At 52.9% G+C, this 14829-nt stretch overlaps 2 protein-coding genes and 1 long non-coding RNA gene across 3 annotated transcripts; all 3 read left to right on the forward strand.

Annotated features, from left to right (window-relative positions):
* Nucleotides 1-3400: 3400 nt before the first annotated feature.
* On the forward strand, nucleotides 3401-4000 carry LOC130372398 (uncharacterized). Its single transcript, XR_008893326.1, has 3 exons — nucleotides 3401-3475; nucleotides 3556-3602; nucleotides 3670-4000. It is a non-coding gene; the product is annotated as an uncharacterized LOC130372398 (long non-coding RNA).
* A 4121-nt stretch (nucleotides 4001-8121) lies between these two features.
* Nucleotides 8122-11550, forward strand: LOC130372389 (adhesive plaque matrix protein-like). Its single transcript, XM_056578374.1, has 3 exons — nucleotides 8122-8190; nucleotides 8271-8317; nucleotides 8385-11550. The coding sequence occupies exons 1-3, from the start codon at nucleotides 8174-8176 to the stop codon at nucleotides 11279-11281; spliced, it is 2961 nt and encodes a 986-aa protein (XP_056434349.1). The 5' UTR covers nucleotides 8122-8173; the 3' UTR covers nucleotides 11282-11550.
* Nucleotides 11551-12342: 792 nt separating this feature from the next.
* LOC130372394 (adhesive plaque matrix protein-like) lies at nucleotides 12343-14473 on the forward strand. The gene is made up of 3 exons (XM_056578382.1): nucleotides 12343-12411; nucleotides 12492-12538; nucleotides 12606-14473. Exons 1-3 carry the CDS (start codon nucleotides 12395-12397, stop codon nucleotides 14324-14326), a joined length of 1785 nt encoding a protein of 594 aa, XP_056434357.1. The 5' UTR covers nucleotides 12343-12394; the 3' UTR covers nucleotides 14327-14473.
* The last annotated feature ends 356 nt before the right edge of the window (nucleotides 14474-14829 follow it).

Here is a 14829-nt window from a genome sequence, read left to right on the forward strand (position 1 = left end):
GGATATGCTGAGCCGGAGATGCCTACGTATGGGCTGCAGCAGCCTCCTAGCTACAAGCCAGAGCAACCTCCTAGCTACAAGCCAGAGCAACCTCCTAGCTACAAGCCAGAGCAACCTCCTAGCTACAAGCCCCACCCCCAGCAGCAGCATCCTAGCGACAAGCCCCAGCAGCAGCATCCTAGCTACAAGCCGCAGCCCCAGCAGCAGCAACATCCTAGCGACAAGCCCCAGCAGCAGCAACATCCTAGCTACAAGCCCCAGCAGCAGCAACATCCTAGCTACAAGCCCCAGCAGCAGCAACATCCTAGCTACAAGCCCCAGCAGCAGCAACATCCTAGCTACAAGCCCCAGCAGCAGCAACATCCTAGCTACAATCCCCAGCAGCAACATCCTAGCTACAAGCCCCAGCAACAGCCTAGCTACAAGCCCCAGCAGCAGCCCCAGCAGCCTCCTAGCTACAAGCCAGAGCAACCTCCTAGCTACAAGCCAGAGCAACCTCCTAGCTACAAGCCAGAGCAACCTCCTAGCTACAAGCCCCACCCCCAGCAGCAGCATCCTAGCGACAAGCCCCAGCAGCAGCATCCTAGCTACAAGCCGCAGCCCCAGCAGCAGCAACATCCTAGCGACAAGCCCCAGCAGCAGCAACATCCTAGCGACAAGCCCCAGCAGCAGCAACATCCTAGCTACAAGCCCCAGCAGCAGCAACATCCTAGCTACAAGCCCCAGCAGCAGCAACATCCTAGCTACAAGCCCCAGCAGCAGCAACATCCTAGCTACAATCCCCAGCAGCAACATCCTAGCTACAAGCCCCAGCAACAGCCTAGCTACAAGCCCCAGCAGCAGCAGCAGCCCCAGCAGCCTTCTAGCTACAAGCCCCAGCAGCCTTCTATCTACAAGCCCCAGCAGCCTTCTAGCTACAAGCCACAGGAGCCTAGCTACGACCAGCAGCATCCTAGCTACCAGCAGCAGCAGCAGCATCCTAGCGACAAGCCCCAGCAGCAGCATCCTAGCGACAAGCCCCAGCAGCAGCAGCCTAGCTACAAGCCCCAGCAGCAGCAGCCTAGCTACAAGCCCCAGCAGCAGCAGCCTAGCTACAAGCCCCATCTGCAGCAGCAACATCCTAGCTACAAGCCCCAGCAGCAGCAGCAACATCCTAGCTACAATCCCCAGCAGCAGCAGCAACATCCTAACTACAATCCCCAGCAGCAGCAGCAACATCCTAGCTACAAGCCCCAGCAGCAGCAACATCCTAGCTACAAGCCCCAGCAGCAGCAACATCCTAGCTACAAGCCGCAGCAGCAGCAGCAACATCCTAGCTACAAGCCCCATCAGCAGCAGCAGCAGCAGCAACATCCTAGCTACAAGCCCCATCAGCAGCAGCAGCAGCAACATCCTAGCTACAAGCCCCAGCAGCAGCAGCAGCAGCAGCAGCAACATCCTAGCTACAAGCCCCAGAAGCCTTCTAGCTACAAGCCACAGGAGCCTAGCTACGACCAGCAACGGCCCCAGCAGCAGCATCCTAGCTACAAGCCCCAGCAGCAACATCCCATTTACAAGCCCCAGCAGCAGCAGCAGCAGCAGCAGCAGCAGCAGCCTAGCTACAAGCCACAGGAGCCTAGCTACGACCACCAGCAACAGCAGCAGCATCCTAGCTACGACCACCAGCAACAGCAGCAGCATCCTAGCGACAAGCCCCAGCAGCAGCAGCATCCCGTTTACAAGCCCCAGCAGCAGCAACATCCCATTTACAAGCCCCAGCAGCAGCAACATCCCATTTACAAGCCGCAGCAGCAACATCCCATTTACAAGCCCCAGCAGCAGCAGCAACATCCCACTTACAAGCCCCAGCCCCAGCAGCAGCAACATCCTAGCTACAAGCCCCAGCAGCAACATCCTAGCTACAAGCCCCAGCAGCAGCAGCAGCTACAAGCCCCAGCAGCAGCAACATCCTAGCTACAAGCCCCAGCAGCCCCAGCAGCAGCCGCAGCAGCAACATCCTAGCTACAAGCCGCAGCAGCAGCATCCTAGCCACAAGCCCCAGCAGCAGCATCCTAGCTACAAGCCGCCGCAGCAGCAGCAGCAACATCCTAGCTACAAGCCCCTGCAGCAGCAGCAGCAAAATCCTAGCTACAAGCCCCAGCAGCATCCTAGCTACAAGCCCCAGCCGCAACCGCAGCATCCAAGCTACAAGCATCCTAGCTACAAGCCCCAGCCCCAGCAGCAACAACATCCCATTTATAAGCCCCAGCAGCAGCAACATCCCATTTATAAGCCCCAGCAGCAGCAACATCCCATTTATAAGCCCCAGCAGCAGCAGCCTAGCTACAAGCCCCAGCAGCAGCAACATCCTAGCTACAAGCAGTAACTCAGAAGTTTGCATTCTGTACCTTTGCTTCATTGAAAATTCCATCAAATCCTTCAATGATATAAAGTTCTCAATTGTGTTCCTGCCATGACATGGTTCTACTGTCCAAATATGACAAAAGAATAAAAAAAATCACTTTTAAATGGTCAAATTGGTCATTGGCTAGGCTGAATGCCAGCAGCAAATGCAGAAACCCATTTTGATGCCTTTTCAGGAGCCGCTGCTTTGGTCTAATGCAACGCTACAGTTCAGTATGGAGTCTTTTTATTGGATCTTTAGTATCTAGCTACCAGCCGCATCAGCTTCCTGAACACCAGCCTCCTTATTTCAAGACGTCATCTGAATGTGTTTTGAATTCACCTCTTTAAAATTCACGTCTGGCAATACAGAAATTCAAACGTTCACTAATTTAGATACAAAAGGTTGCACTACTCTAGAAGTGGTCAAATGACAACCAGAACATTCAATGGCCTGGCCCGCTTCTCCTCTCACCTGGCTGCACATACCATGTTAAAAGGGTCCTAGAGATGGTGTCTGGTCACATAAGCTCTTCCTCTACGATGTCGAGCCCCCCACTCACTCTGAAACACAACACTCAACACCGGGAACAATATTGGCTATGTCCTTTTTAACTACTAAAGCAGCATCATGTAATACTCAAAATATTACGAGCAGGATACTCTCAACTAGACCAAGGAAGAATAAGCCCCAGTTAACCACTAGGTGGGGGGTGGATTAATCAATACTAGCCACACTTATCCACATCTACTTTGCTACCAAACACTGCGTGGATCTCTGACACCATAGGGTTTTCCCGCTCTATCAGAGTGCTTCCAGTGCAATAATACATGTTTAATAATCCTGATACCAGCGGACTCCATCATGAACAACATGCATAGATGTCAAGTCTGCTGTTCCAACTCATTAGGCACACTGATTATGATTGAGTTGCACGTTGTTTCAAACCAATCAGTGCCTGATCAGAATGGGATTAGATGTGAATCCTTATATAAAGCTTCAGCAGCATTCCTCATTTCACTGGAGTTGTAGTGGCAGGCTCACAGGCGTACTACAGTTGCTCGCCACCTCAACCATGGCTTTAATAATGAGGTAAATTCTTTATTTTGGAGTACTTTATTTTGTTATCAGTGGCATGGACATGTTAAAATATGTTTTTATTCATATAACAGGGTACTTCAATTGTCTCTACTCCTTGATGTGGGCTGTCAAGTACATGGTGAGTTCAGGCTGAAGTATTAATTTAAATAGGCAGGTATCCATGTGCTAACAAGTATGCATAACAGCTTACAGAATCGGATATGCTGAGCCGGAGATGCCTACGTATGGGCTGCAGCAGCAAGCAGCAGCAACATCCTAGCTACAAGCCCCAGCAGCATCCTAGCTACAAGCCCCAGCCACAGCCGCAGCATCCAAGCTACAAGCATCCTAGCTACAAGCCCAAGCAGCAGCATTCTCCTAGTCACAAGCAGTAACTCAGAAGTTGAGAAGTTTGCATTCTGTACCTTTGCTTCATTGAAAATTCCATCAAATCCTTCAACGATATAAAGTTCTCAATTGTGTTCCTGCCATGACATGGTTCTACTATCCAAATTTGACAAAATAATAAAAATATCACTTTTAAATGGTCAAATTGGTCATTGGCTAGGCTGAATGCCAGCAGCAGCAGCATCCTAGCTACGAGCCCCAGCAGCAGCATCTTGGCTACAAGCCCCAGGAGCAGCAGCATCCTAGTTACAAGCCCCAGCAGCAGCATCCTAGCTACAAGCCGCAGCCCCAGCAGCAGCAACATCCTAGCTACAAGCCCCAGCAGCAGCAACATCCTAGCTACAAGCCCCAGCAGCAGCAACATCCTAGCGACAAGCCCCAGCAGCAGCAACATCCTAGCTACAAGCCCCAGCAGCAGCAACATCCTAGCTACAAGCCCCAGCAGCAGCAACATCCTAGCTACAAGCCCCAGCAGCAGCAACATCCTAGCTACAAGCCCCAGCAGCAGCAACATCCTAGCTACAAGCGCCAGCAGCAGTAACATCCTAGCTACAAGCCCCAGCAGCAGCAACATCCTAGCTACAAGCCCCAGCAGCAGCAGCAACATCCTAGCTACAAGCCCCAGCAGCAACATCCTAGCTACAAGCCCCAGCAGCAGCAACATCCTAGCTACAAGCCGCAGCAGCCCCAGCAGCATCCTAGCTACAAGCCCCAGCAGCATCCTAGCTACAAGCCCCAGCCGCAGCCGCAGCATCCAAGCTACAAGCATCCTAGCTACAAGCCCCAGGCCCAGCTGTAGCAGCAGCAGCAACATCCTAGCTACAAGCCCCAGCAGCAGCAGCAGCTGCAGCCTTCTAGCTACAAGCCCCAGGAGCCTTCTAGCTACAAGCCCCAGGAGCCTTCTAGCTACAAGCCACGGGAGCCTAGCTACGACCAGCAGCAGCAGCATCCTAGTGACAAACTCCAGCAGCAGCAACACCCTAGCTACAAGCCCCAGCAGCAGCAGCATCCTAGCTACAAGCCCCAGCAGCAGCAACTTCCTAGCTACAATCCCCAGCAGCAACATACTAGCTACAAGCCCCAGCAGCAGCAACAGCCTAGCTACAAGCCCCAGCAGCAGCCCCAGCAGCCTTCTAGCTACAAGCCCCAGCAGCCTTCTATCTACAAGCCCCAGCAGCCTTCTAGCTACAAGCCACAGGAGCCTAGCTACGACCAGCAGCATCCTAGCTACAAGCCCCAGCAGCCGCAGCAGCAGCAGCAGCAGGAGCAGCAGCAGCATCCTAGCGACAAGCCCCAGCAGCAGCATCCTAGCGACAAGCCCCAGCAGCAGCCTAGCTACAAGCCCCAGCAGCAGCAGCCAAGCTACAAGCCCCAGCAGCAGCAGCAGCAACATCCTAGCTACAAGCCCCAGCAGCAGCAACATCCTAGCTACAAGCCCCAGCAGCAGCAGCAGCAGCAGCCTTCTAGCTACAAGCCACAGGAGCCTAGCTACGACCAGCAACAGCCGCAGCCGCAGCAGCAGCAGCATCCTATCGACAAGCCCCAGCAGCAGCAGCAGCAGCAGCAGCATCCAAGCTACAATCCCCAGCAGCAACATCCTAGCTACAAGCCCCAGCAGCAGCAACAGCCTAGCTACAAGCCCCAGCAGCAGCAGCAGCCCCAGCAGCCTTCTAGCTACAAGCCCCAGCAGCCTTCTATCTACAAGCCCCAGCAGCCTTCTAGCTACAAGCCACAGGAGCCTAGATACGACCAGCAGCATCCTAGCTACAAGCCCCAGCAGCCGCAGCAGCAGCAGGAGCAGCAGCAGGAGCAGCAGCAGCAGCCTAGCGACAAGCCCCAGCAGCAGCAGCCTAGCGACAAGCCCCAGCAGCAGCAGCCTAGCTACAAGCCCCAGCAGCAGCAGCAGCAACATCCTAGCTACAAGCCCCAGCAGCAGCAGCAGCAACATCCTAGCTACAAGCCCCAGCAGCAGCAGCAACATCCTAGCTACAATCCCCAGCCCCAGCAGCAGCAACATCCTAGCTACAAGCCCCAGCAGCAACATCCTAGCTACAAGCCCCAGCAGGAGCAACATCCTAGCTACAAGCCTCAGCAGCAGCAGCAGCAGCAACATCCTAGCTACAAGCCCCATCAGCAGCAGCAACATCCTAGCTACAAGCCCCAGCAGCAGCAACATCCTAGCTACAAGCCCCAGAAGCCTTCTAGCTACAAGCCACAGGAGCCTAGCTACGACCAGCAACAGCCCCAGCAGCAGCATCCTAGCGACAAACCCCAGCAGCAACATCCTAGCTACAAGCCCCAGCAGCAACATCCCATTTACAAGCCCCAGCAGCCTTCTAGCTACAAGCCACAGGAGCCTAGCTACGACCAGCAACAGCCGCAGCATCCTAGCGACAAGCCCCAGCAGCAGCAGCAGCGGCATCCTAGCGACAAGCCCCAGCAGCAGCAGCAGCAGCATCCTAGTGACAAGCCCCAGCAGCAGCAACATCCCAGCTACAAGCCCCAGCAGCAGCAACATCCCAGCTACAAGCCCCAGCAGCAGCAGCAACATCCCAGCTACAAGCCGCAGCAGCAGCAACATCCCATTTACAAGCCCCAGCAGCAGCAGCAACATCCCACTTACAAGCCCCAGCCCCAGCAGCAGCAGCAACATCCTAGCGACAAGCCCCAGCAGCAGCAGCAACATCCCATTTATAAGCCCCAGCAGCCTAGCTACAAGCCCCAGCAGCAGCAACATCCCAGCTACAAGCCCCAGCAGCAGCAACATCCCAGCTACATCCCCAGCAGCAGCAGCAACATCCCAGCTACAAGCCGCAGCAGCAGCAACATCCCATTTACAAGCCCCAGCAGCAGCAGCAACATCCCACTTACAAGCCCCAGCCCCAGCAGCAGCAACATCCTAGCTACAAGCCCCAGCAGCAGCAGCAACATCCCATTTACAAACCCCAGCAGCAGCAGCAGCAACATCCCACTTACAAGCCCCAGCCCCAGCAGCAGCAGCAACATCCTAGCTACAAGCCCCAGCAGCAGCAGCAACATCCTAGCTACAAGCCCCAGCAGCAGCAGCAACAACATCCCATTTACAAGCCCCAGCAGCAGCAACATCCCATTTATAAGCCCCAGCAGCCTAGCTACAAGCCCCAGCAGCAGCAACATCCTAGCTACAAGCAGTAACTCAGAAGTTTGCATTCTGTACCTTTGCTTCATTGAAAATTCCATCAAATCCTTCAATGATATAAAGTTCTCAATTGTGTTCCTGCCATGACATGGTTCTACTGTCCAAATTTGACAAAAGAATAAAAATATCACTTTTAAATGGTCAAATTGGTCATTGGCTAGGCTGAATGCCAGCAGCAAATGCAGAAACCCATTTTGATGCCTATTCAGGAGCCGCTGCTTTGGTCTAATGCAACGCTACAGTTCAGTATGGAATCTTTTTATTAGATCTTTATCTAGCTACCAGTCGCATCAGCTTCCTGAACACCAGCAGAAGCCCCCAAACTACGAGCAGCAGCCTCCTTATTTCAAGACGTCATCTGAATGTGTTTTGAATTCACCTCTTTAAAATTCACGTCTGGCAATACAGAAATTCAAACGTTCACTAATTTAGATACAAAAGGTTGCACTACTCTAGAAGTGGTCAAATGACTACCAGAACATTCAATGGCCTGGCCCGCTTCTCCTCTCACCTGGCTGCCCATACCATGTTAAAAGGGTCCTAGAGATGGTGTCTGGTCACATAAGCTCTTCCTCTACGATGTCGAGCCCCCCACTCACTCTGAAACACAACACTCAACACCAGGAACTACAGTCAATATTAGCTATGTCCTTTTTTACTACTAAAGCAGCATCATGTAATACTCAAAATATTACAACCAGGAGCAGGATACTCTCAACTAGACCAAGGAAGAATAAGCCCCAGTTAAGCACTAGGTGGGGGGTGGATTAATCAATACTAGCCACACTTATCCACATCTACTTTGCTACCAAACACTGCGTGGATCTGACACCACCAGAGTTTTCCCGCTCTATAAGAGTGCTTCAAGTGCAATCATACATGTTTAATAATCCTGATAACAGCGGACTCCATCATGAACAACATGCATAGATGTCAAGTCTGCTGTTCCAACTCATTAGGCACACTGATTATGATTGAGTTGCACCTTGTTTCAAACCAATCAGTGCCTGATCAGAATGGGATTAGATGTGAATCCTTATATAAAGCTTCAGCAGCATTCCTCATTTCACTGGAGTTGTAGTGGCAGGCTCACAGGCGTACTACAGTTGCTCGCCACCTCAACCATGGCTTTAATAATGAGGTAAATTCTTTATTTTGGAGTACTTTATTTTGTTATCAGTGGCATGGACATGTTAAAATATGTTTTTATTCACATAACAGGGTACTTCAATTGTCTCTACTCCTTGATGTTGGGTGTCAAGTGTATGGTGAGTTCAGGCTAAAGTATTGATTTAAATAGGCAGGTTTCCATGTGCTAACAAGTATGCATAACAGCTTACAGGATCGGATATGCTGAGCCGGAGATGCCTACGTATGGGCTGCAGCAGCCTCCTAGCTACAAGCCAGAGCAACCTCCTAGCTACAAGCCAGAGCAACCTCCTAGCTACAAGCCAGAGCAACCTCCTAGCTACAAGCCAGAGCAACCTCCTAGCTACAAGCCAGAGCAACCTCCTAGCTACAAGCCCCACCCCCAGCAGCAGCATCCTAGCGACAAGCCCCAGCAGCAGCATCCTAGCTACAAGCCGCAGCCCCAGCAGCAGCAACATCCTAGCTACAAGCCCCAGCAGCAGCAACATCCTAGCTACAAGCCCCAGCAGCAGCAACATCCTAGCTACAAGCCCCAGCAGCAGCAACATCCTAGCTACAAGCCCCAGCAGCAGCAGCATCCTAGCTACAAGCCCCAGCAGCAACTTCCTAGCTACAATCCCCAGCAGCAACATACTAGCTACAAGCCCCAGCAGCAGCAACAGCCTAGCTACAAGCCCCAGCAGCAGCAGCAGCCCCAGCAGCCTTCTAGCTACAAGCCCCAGCAGCCTTCTATCTACAAGCCCAAGCAGCCTTCTAGCTACAAGCCACAGGAGCCTAGCTACGACCAGCAGCATCCTAGCTACAAGCCCCAGCAGCCGCAGCAGCAGCAGCAGCAGGAGCAGCAGCAGCATCCTAGCGACAAGCCCCAGCAGCAGCATCCTAGCGACAAGCCCCAGCAGCAGCCTAGCTACAAGCCCCAGCAGCAGCAGCCAAGCTACAAGCCCCAGCAGCAGCAGCAGCAACATCCTAGCTACAAGCCCCAGCAGCAGCAACATCCTAGCTACAAGCCCCAGCAGCAGCAGCAGCAGCAGCAGCAGCAGCAGCAGCAGCAGCAGCAGCAGCAGCAGCAGCAGCCTTCTAGCTACAAGCCACAGGAGCCTAGCTACGACCAGCAACAGCCGCAGCCGCAGCAGCAGCAGCAGCAGCATCCTATCGACAAGCCCCAGCAGCAGCAGCAGCAGCATCCAAGCTACAATCCCCAGCAGCAACATCCTAGCTACAAGCCCCAGCAGCAGCAACAGCCTAGCTACAAGCCCCAGCAGCAGCAGCAGCCCCAGCAGCCTTCTAGCTACAAGCCCCAGCAGCCTTCTATCTACAAGCCCCAGCAGCCTTCTAGCTACAAGCCACAGGAGCCTAGCTACGACCCGCAGCATCCTAGCTACAAGCCCCAGCAGGAGCAGCAGCAGCATCCTAGCGACAAGCCCCAGCAGCAGCAGCCTAGCGACAAGCCCCAGCAGCAGCAGCCTAGCTACAAGCCCCAGCAGCAGCAGCCTAGCTACAAGCCCCAGCAGCAGCAGCAGCAACATCCTAGCTACAAGCCCCAGCAGCAGCAGCAGCAGCAACATCCTAGCTACAAGCCCCAGCAGCAGCAACATCCTAGCTACAAGCCCCAGCAGCAGCAGCCTTCTAGCTACAAGCCAAAGGAGCCTAGCTACGACCAGCAACAGCCGCAGCCGCAGCAGCAGCAGCAGCATCCTATCGACAAGCCCCAGCAGCAGCAGCAGCATCCAAGCTACAATCCCCAGCAGCAACATCCTAGCTACAAGCCCCAGCAGCAGCAACAGCCTAGCTACAAGCCCCAGCAGCAGCAGCCCCAGCAGCCTTCTAGCTACAAGCCCCAGCAGCCTTCTATCTACAAGCCCCAGCAGCCTTCTAGCTACAAGCCACAGGAGTCTAGCTACGACCAGCAGCATCCTAGCTACAAGCCCCAGCAGCCGCAGCAGCAGCAGGAGCAGCAGCAGCATCCTAGCGACAAGCCCCAGCAGCAGCATCCTAGCGACAAGCCCCAGCAGCAGCAGCCTAGCTACAAGCCCCAGCAGCAGCAGCAGCAGCAGCAGCAGCAACATCCTAGCTACAAGCCCCAGCAGCAGCAGCAGCAGCAACATCCTAGCTACAAGCCCCAGCAGCAGCAGCAACATCCTAGCTACAATCCCCAGCCCCAGCAGCAGCAACATCCTAGCTACAAGCCCCAGCAGCAACATCCTAGCTACAAGCCCCAGCAGGAGCAACATCCTAGCTACAAGCCTCAGCAGCAGCAGCAGCAGCAACATCCTAGCTACAAGCCCCATCAGCAGCAGCAACATCCTAGCTACAAGCCCCAGCAGCAGCAACATCCTAGCTACAAGCCCCAGAAGCCTTCTAGCTACAAGCCACAGGAGCCTAGCTACGACCAGCAACAGCCCCAGCAGCAGCATCCTAGCGACAAATCCCAGCAGCAACATCCTAGCTACAAGCCCCAGCAGCAACATCCCATTTACAAGCCCCAGCAGCCTTCTAGCTACAAGCCACAGGAGCCTAGCTACGACCAGCAACAGCCGCAGCATCCTAGCGACAAGCCCCAGCAGCAGCAGCAGCGGCATCCTAGCGACAAGCCCCAGCAGCAGCAGCAGCAGCATCCCAGCTACAAGCCCCAGCAGCAGCAACATCCCAGCTACAAGCCCCAGCAGCAGCAACATCCCAGCTACAAGCCCCAGCAGCAGCAGCAACATCCCAGCTACAAGCCGCAGCAGCAGCAACATCCCATTTACAAGCCCCAGCAGCAGCAGCAACATCCCACTTACAAGCCCCAGCCCCAGCAGCAGCAACATCCTAGCTACAAGCCCCAGCAGCAGCAGCAACATCCCATTTACAAACCCCAGCAGCAGCAGCAGCAACATCCCACTTACAAGCCCCAGCCCCAGCAGCAGCAGCAACATCCTAGCTACAAGCCCCAGCAGCAGCAGCAACATCCTAGCTACAAGCCCCAGCAGCAGCAGCAACAACATCCCATTTACAAGCCCCAGCAGCAGCAACATCCCATTTATAAGCCCCAGCAGCCTAGCTACAAGCCCCAGCAGCAGCAACATCCTAGCTACAAGCAGTAACTCAGAAGTTTGCATTCTGTACCTTTGCTTCATTGAAAATTCCATCAAATCCTTCAATGATATAAAGTTCTCAATTGTGTTCCTGCCATGACATGGTTCTACTGTCCAAATTTGACAAAAGAATAAAAATATCACTTTTAAATGGTCAAATTGGTCATTGGCTAGGCTGAATGCCAGCAGCAAATGCAGAAACCCATTTTGATGCCTATTCAGGAGCCGCTGCTTTGGTCTAATGCAACGCTACAGTTCAGTATGGAATCTTTTTATTAGATCTTTATCTAGCTACCAGTCGCATCAGCTTCCTGAACACCAGCAGAAGCCCCCAAACTACGAGCAGCAGCCTCCTTATTTCAAGACGTCATCTGAATGTGTTTTGAATTCACGTCTGGCAATACAGAAATTCAAACGTTCACTAATTTAGATACAAAAGGTTGCACTACTCTAGAAGTGGTCAAATGACTACCAGAACATTCAATGGCCTGGCCCGCTTCTCCTCTCACCTGGCTGCCCATACCATGTTAAAAGGGTCCTAGAGATGGTGTCTGGTCACATAAGCTCTTCCTCTACGATGTCGAGCCCCCCACTCACTCTGAAACACAACACTCAACACCAGGAACTACAGTCAATATTAGCTATGTCCTTTTTTACTACTAAAGCAGCATCATGTAATACTCAAAATATTACAACCAGGAGCAGGATACTCTCAACTAGACCAAGGAAGAATAAGCCCCAGTTAAGCACTAGGTGGGGGGTGGATTAATCAATACTAGCCACACTTATCCACATCTACTTTGCTACCAAACACTGCGTGGATCTGACACCACCAGAGTTTTCCCGCTCTATAAGAGTGCTTCAAGTGCAATCATACATGTTTAATAATCCTGATAACAGCGGACTCCATCATGAACAACATGCATAGATGTCAAGTCTGCTGTTCCAACTCATTAGGCACACTGATTATGATTGAGTTGCACCTTGTTTCAAACCAATCAGTGCCTGATCAGAATGGGATTAGATGTGAATCCTTATATAAAGCTTCAGCAGCATTCCTCATTTCACTGGAGTTGTAGTGGCAGGCTCACAGGCGTACTACAGTTGCTCGCCACCTCAACCATGGCTTTAATAATGAGGTAAATTCTTTATTTTGGAGTACTTTATTTTGTTATCAGTGGCATGGACATGTTAAAATATGTTTTTATTCACATAACAGGGTACTTCAATTGTCTCTACTCCTTGATGTTGGGTGTCAAGTGTATGGTGAGTTCAGGCTAAAGTATTGATTTAAATAGGCAGGTTTCCATGTGCTAACAAGTATGCATAACAGCTTACAGGATCGGATATGCTGAGCCGGAGATGCCTACGTATGGGCTGCAGCAGCCTCCTAGCTACAAGCCAGAGCAACCTCCTAGCTACAAGCCAGAGCAACCTCCTAGCTACAAGCCCCACCCCCAGCAGCAGCATCCTAGCGACAAGCCCCAGCAGCAGCATCCTAGCTACAAGCCGCAGCCCCAGCAGCAGCAACATCCTAGCTACAAGCCCCAGCAGCAGCAACATCCTAGCTACAAGCCCCAGCAGCAGCAGCAACATCCCAGCTACAAGCCCCAGCAGCAGCAGCAACATCCCATTTACAAGCCCCAGCAGCAGCAACAGCCTAGCTACAAGCCCCAGCAGCAGCCCCAGCAGCCTTCTAGCTACAAGCCCCAGCAGCCTTCTATCTACAAGCCCCAGCAGCCTTCTAGCTACAAGCCACAGGAGCCTAGCTACGACCAGCAGCATCCTAGCTACAAGCCCCAGCAGCCGCAGCAGCAGCAGGAGCAGCAGCAGCATCCTAGCGACAAGCCCCAGCAGCAGCATCCTAGCGACAAGCCCCAGCAGCAGCAGCCTAGCTACAAGCCCCAGCAGCAGCATCCTAGCTACAAGCCCCAGCAGCAGCAGCAGCAACATCCTAGCTACAAGCCCCAGCAGCAGCAGCAACATCCTAGCTACAAGCCCCAGCAGCAGCAGCAACATCCTAGCTACAATCCCCAGCCCCAGCAGCAGCAACATCCTAGCTACAAGCCCCAGCAGCAACATCCTAGCTACAAGCCCCAGCAGGAGCAACATCCTAGCTACAAGCCTCAGCAGCAGCAGCAGCAACATCCTAGCTACAAGCCCCATCAGCAGCAGCAACATCCTAGCTACAAGCCCCAGCAGCAGCAACATCCTAGCTACAAGCCCCAGAAGCCTTCTAGCTACAAGCCACAGGAGCCTAGCTACGACCAGCAACAGCCCCAGCAGCAGCATCCTAGCGACAAACCCCAGCAGCAACATCCTAGCTACAAGCCCCAGCAGCAACATCCCATTTACAAGCCCCATCAGCCTTCTAGCTACAAGCCACAGGAGCCTAGCTACGACCAGCAACAGCCGCAGCATCCTAGCGACAAGCCCCAGCAGCAGCAGCAGCAGCGGCATCCTAGCGACAAGCCCCAGCAGCAGCAGCAGCAGCATCCTAGTGACAAGCCCCAGCAGCAGCAACATCCCAGCTACAAGCCCCAGCAGCAGCAACATCCCAGCTACAAGCCCCAGCAGCAGCAGCAACATCCCAGCTACAAGCCCCAGCAGCAGCAGCAACATCCCATTTACAAGCCCCAGCAGCAGCAACATCCCACTTACAAGCCCCAGCAGCAGCAGCAGCAACATCCTAGCTACAAGCCCCAGCAGCAGCAGCAACATCCCATTTACAAGCCCCAGCAGCAGCAGCAGCAACATCCCACTTACAAGCCCCAGCCCCAGCAGCAGCAGCAACATCCTAGCTACAAGCCCCAGCAGCAGCAGCAACAACATCCCATTTACAAGCCCCAGCAGCAGCAACATCCCATTTATAAGCCCCAGCAGCCTAGCTACAAGCCCCAGCAGCAGCAGCAGCAGCAACATCCTAGCTACAAGCCCCAGCAGCAGCAACAACATCCCATTTACAAGCCCCAGCAGCAGCAACATCCCATTTATAAGCCCCAGCAGCCTAGCTACAAGCCCCAGCAGCAGCAACATCCTAGCTACAAGCAGTAACTCAGAAGTTTGCATTCTGTACCTTTGCTTCATTGAAAATTCCATCAAATCCTTCAATGATATAAAGTTCTCAATTGTGTTCCTGCCATGACATGGTTCTACTGTCCAAATTTGACAAAAGAATAAAAATATCACTTTTAAATGGTCAAATTGGTCATTGGCTAGGCTGAATGCCAGCAGCAAATGCAGAAACCCATTTTGATGCCTATTCAGAAGCCGCTGCTTTGGTCTAATGCAACGCTACAGTTCAGTATGGAATCTTTTTATTAGATCTTTATCTAGCTACCAGTCGCATCAGCTTCCTGAACACCAGCAGAAGCCCCCAAACTACGAGCAGCAGCCTCCTTATTTCAAGACGTCATCTGAATGTGTTTTGAATTCACCTCTTTAAAATTCACGTCTGGCAATACAGAAATTCAAACGTTCACTAATTTAGATACAAAAGGTTGCACTACTCTGGAAGTGGTCAAATGACTACCAGAACATTCAATGGCCTGGCCCGC

The sequence above is a fragment of the Gadus chalcogrammus genome, chromosome 19 (assembly GCF_026213295.1).
Source record: "Gadus chalcogrammus isolate NIFS_2021 chromosome 19, NIFS_Gcha_1.0, whole genome shotgun sequence".
NCBI classification, from domain to species: domain Eukaryota; kingdom Metazoa; phylum Chordata; class Actinopteri; order Gadiformes; family Gadidae; genus Gadus; species Gadus chalcogrammus.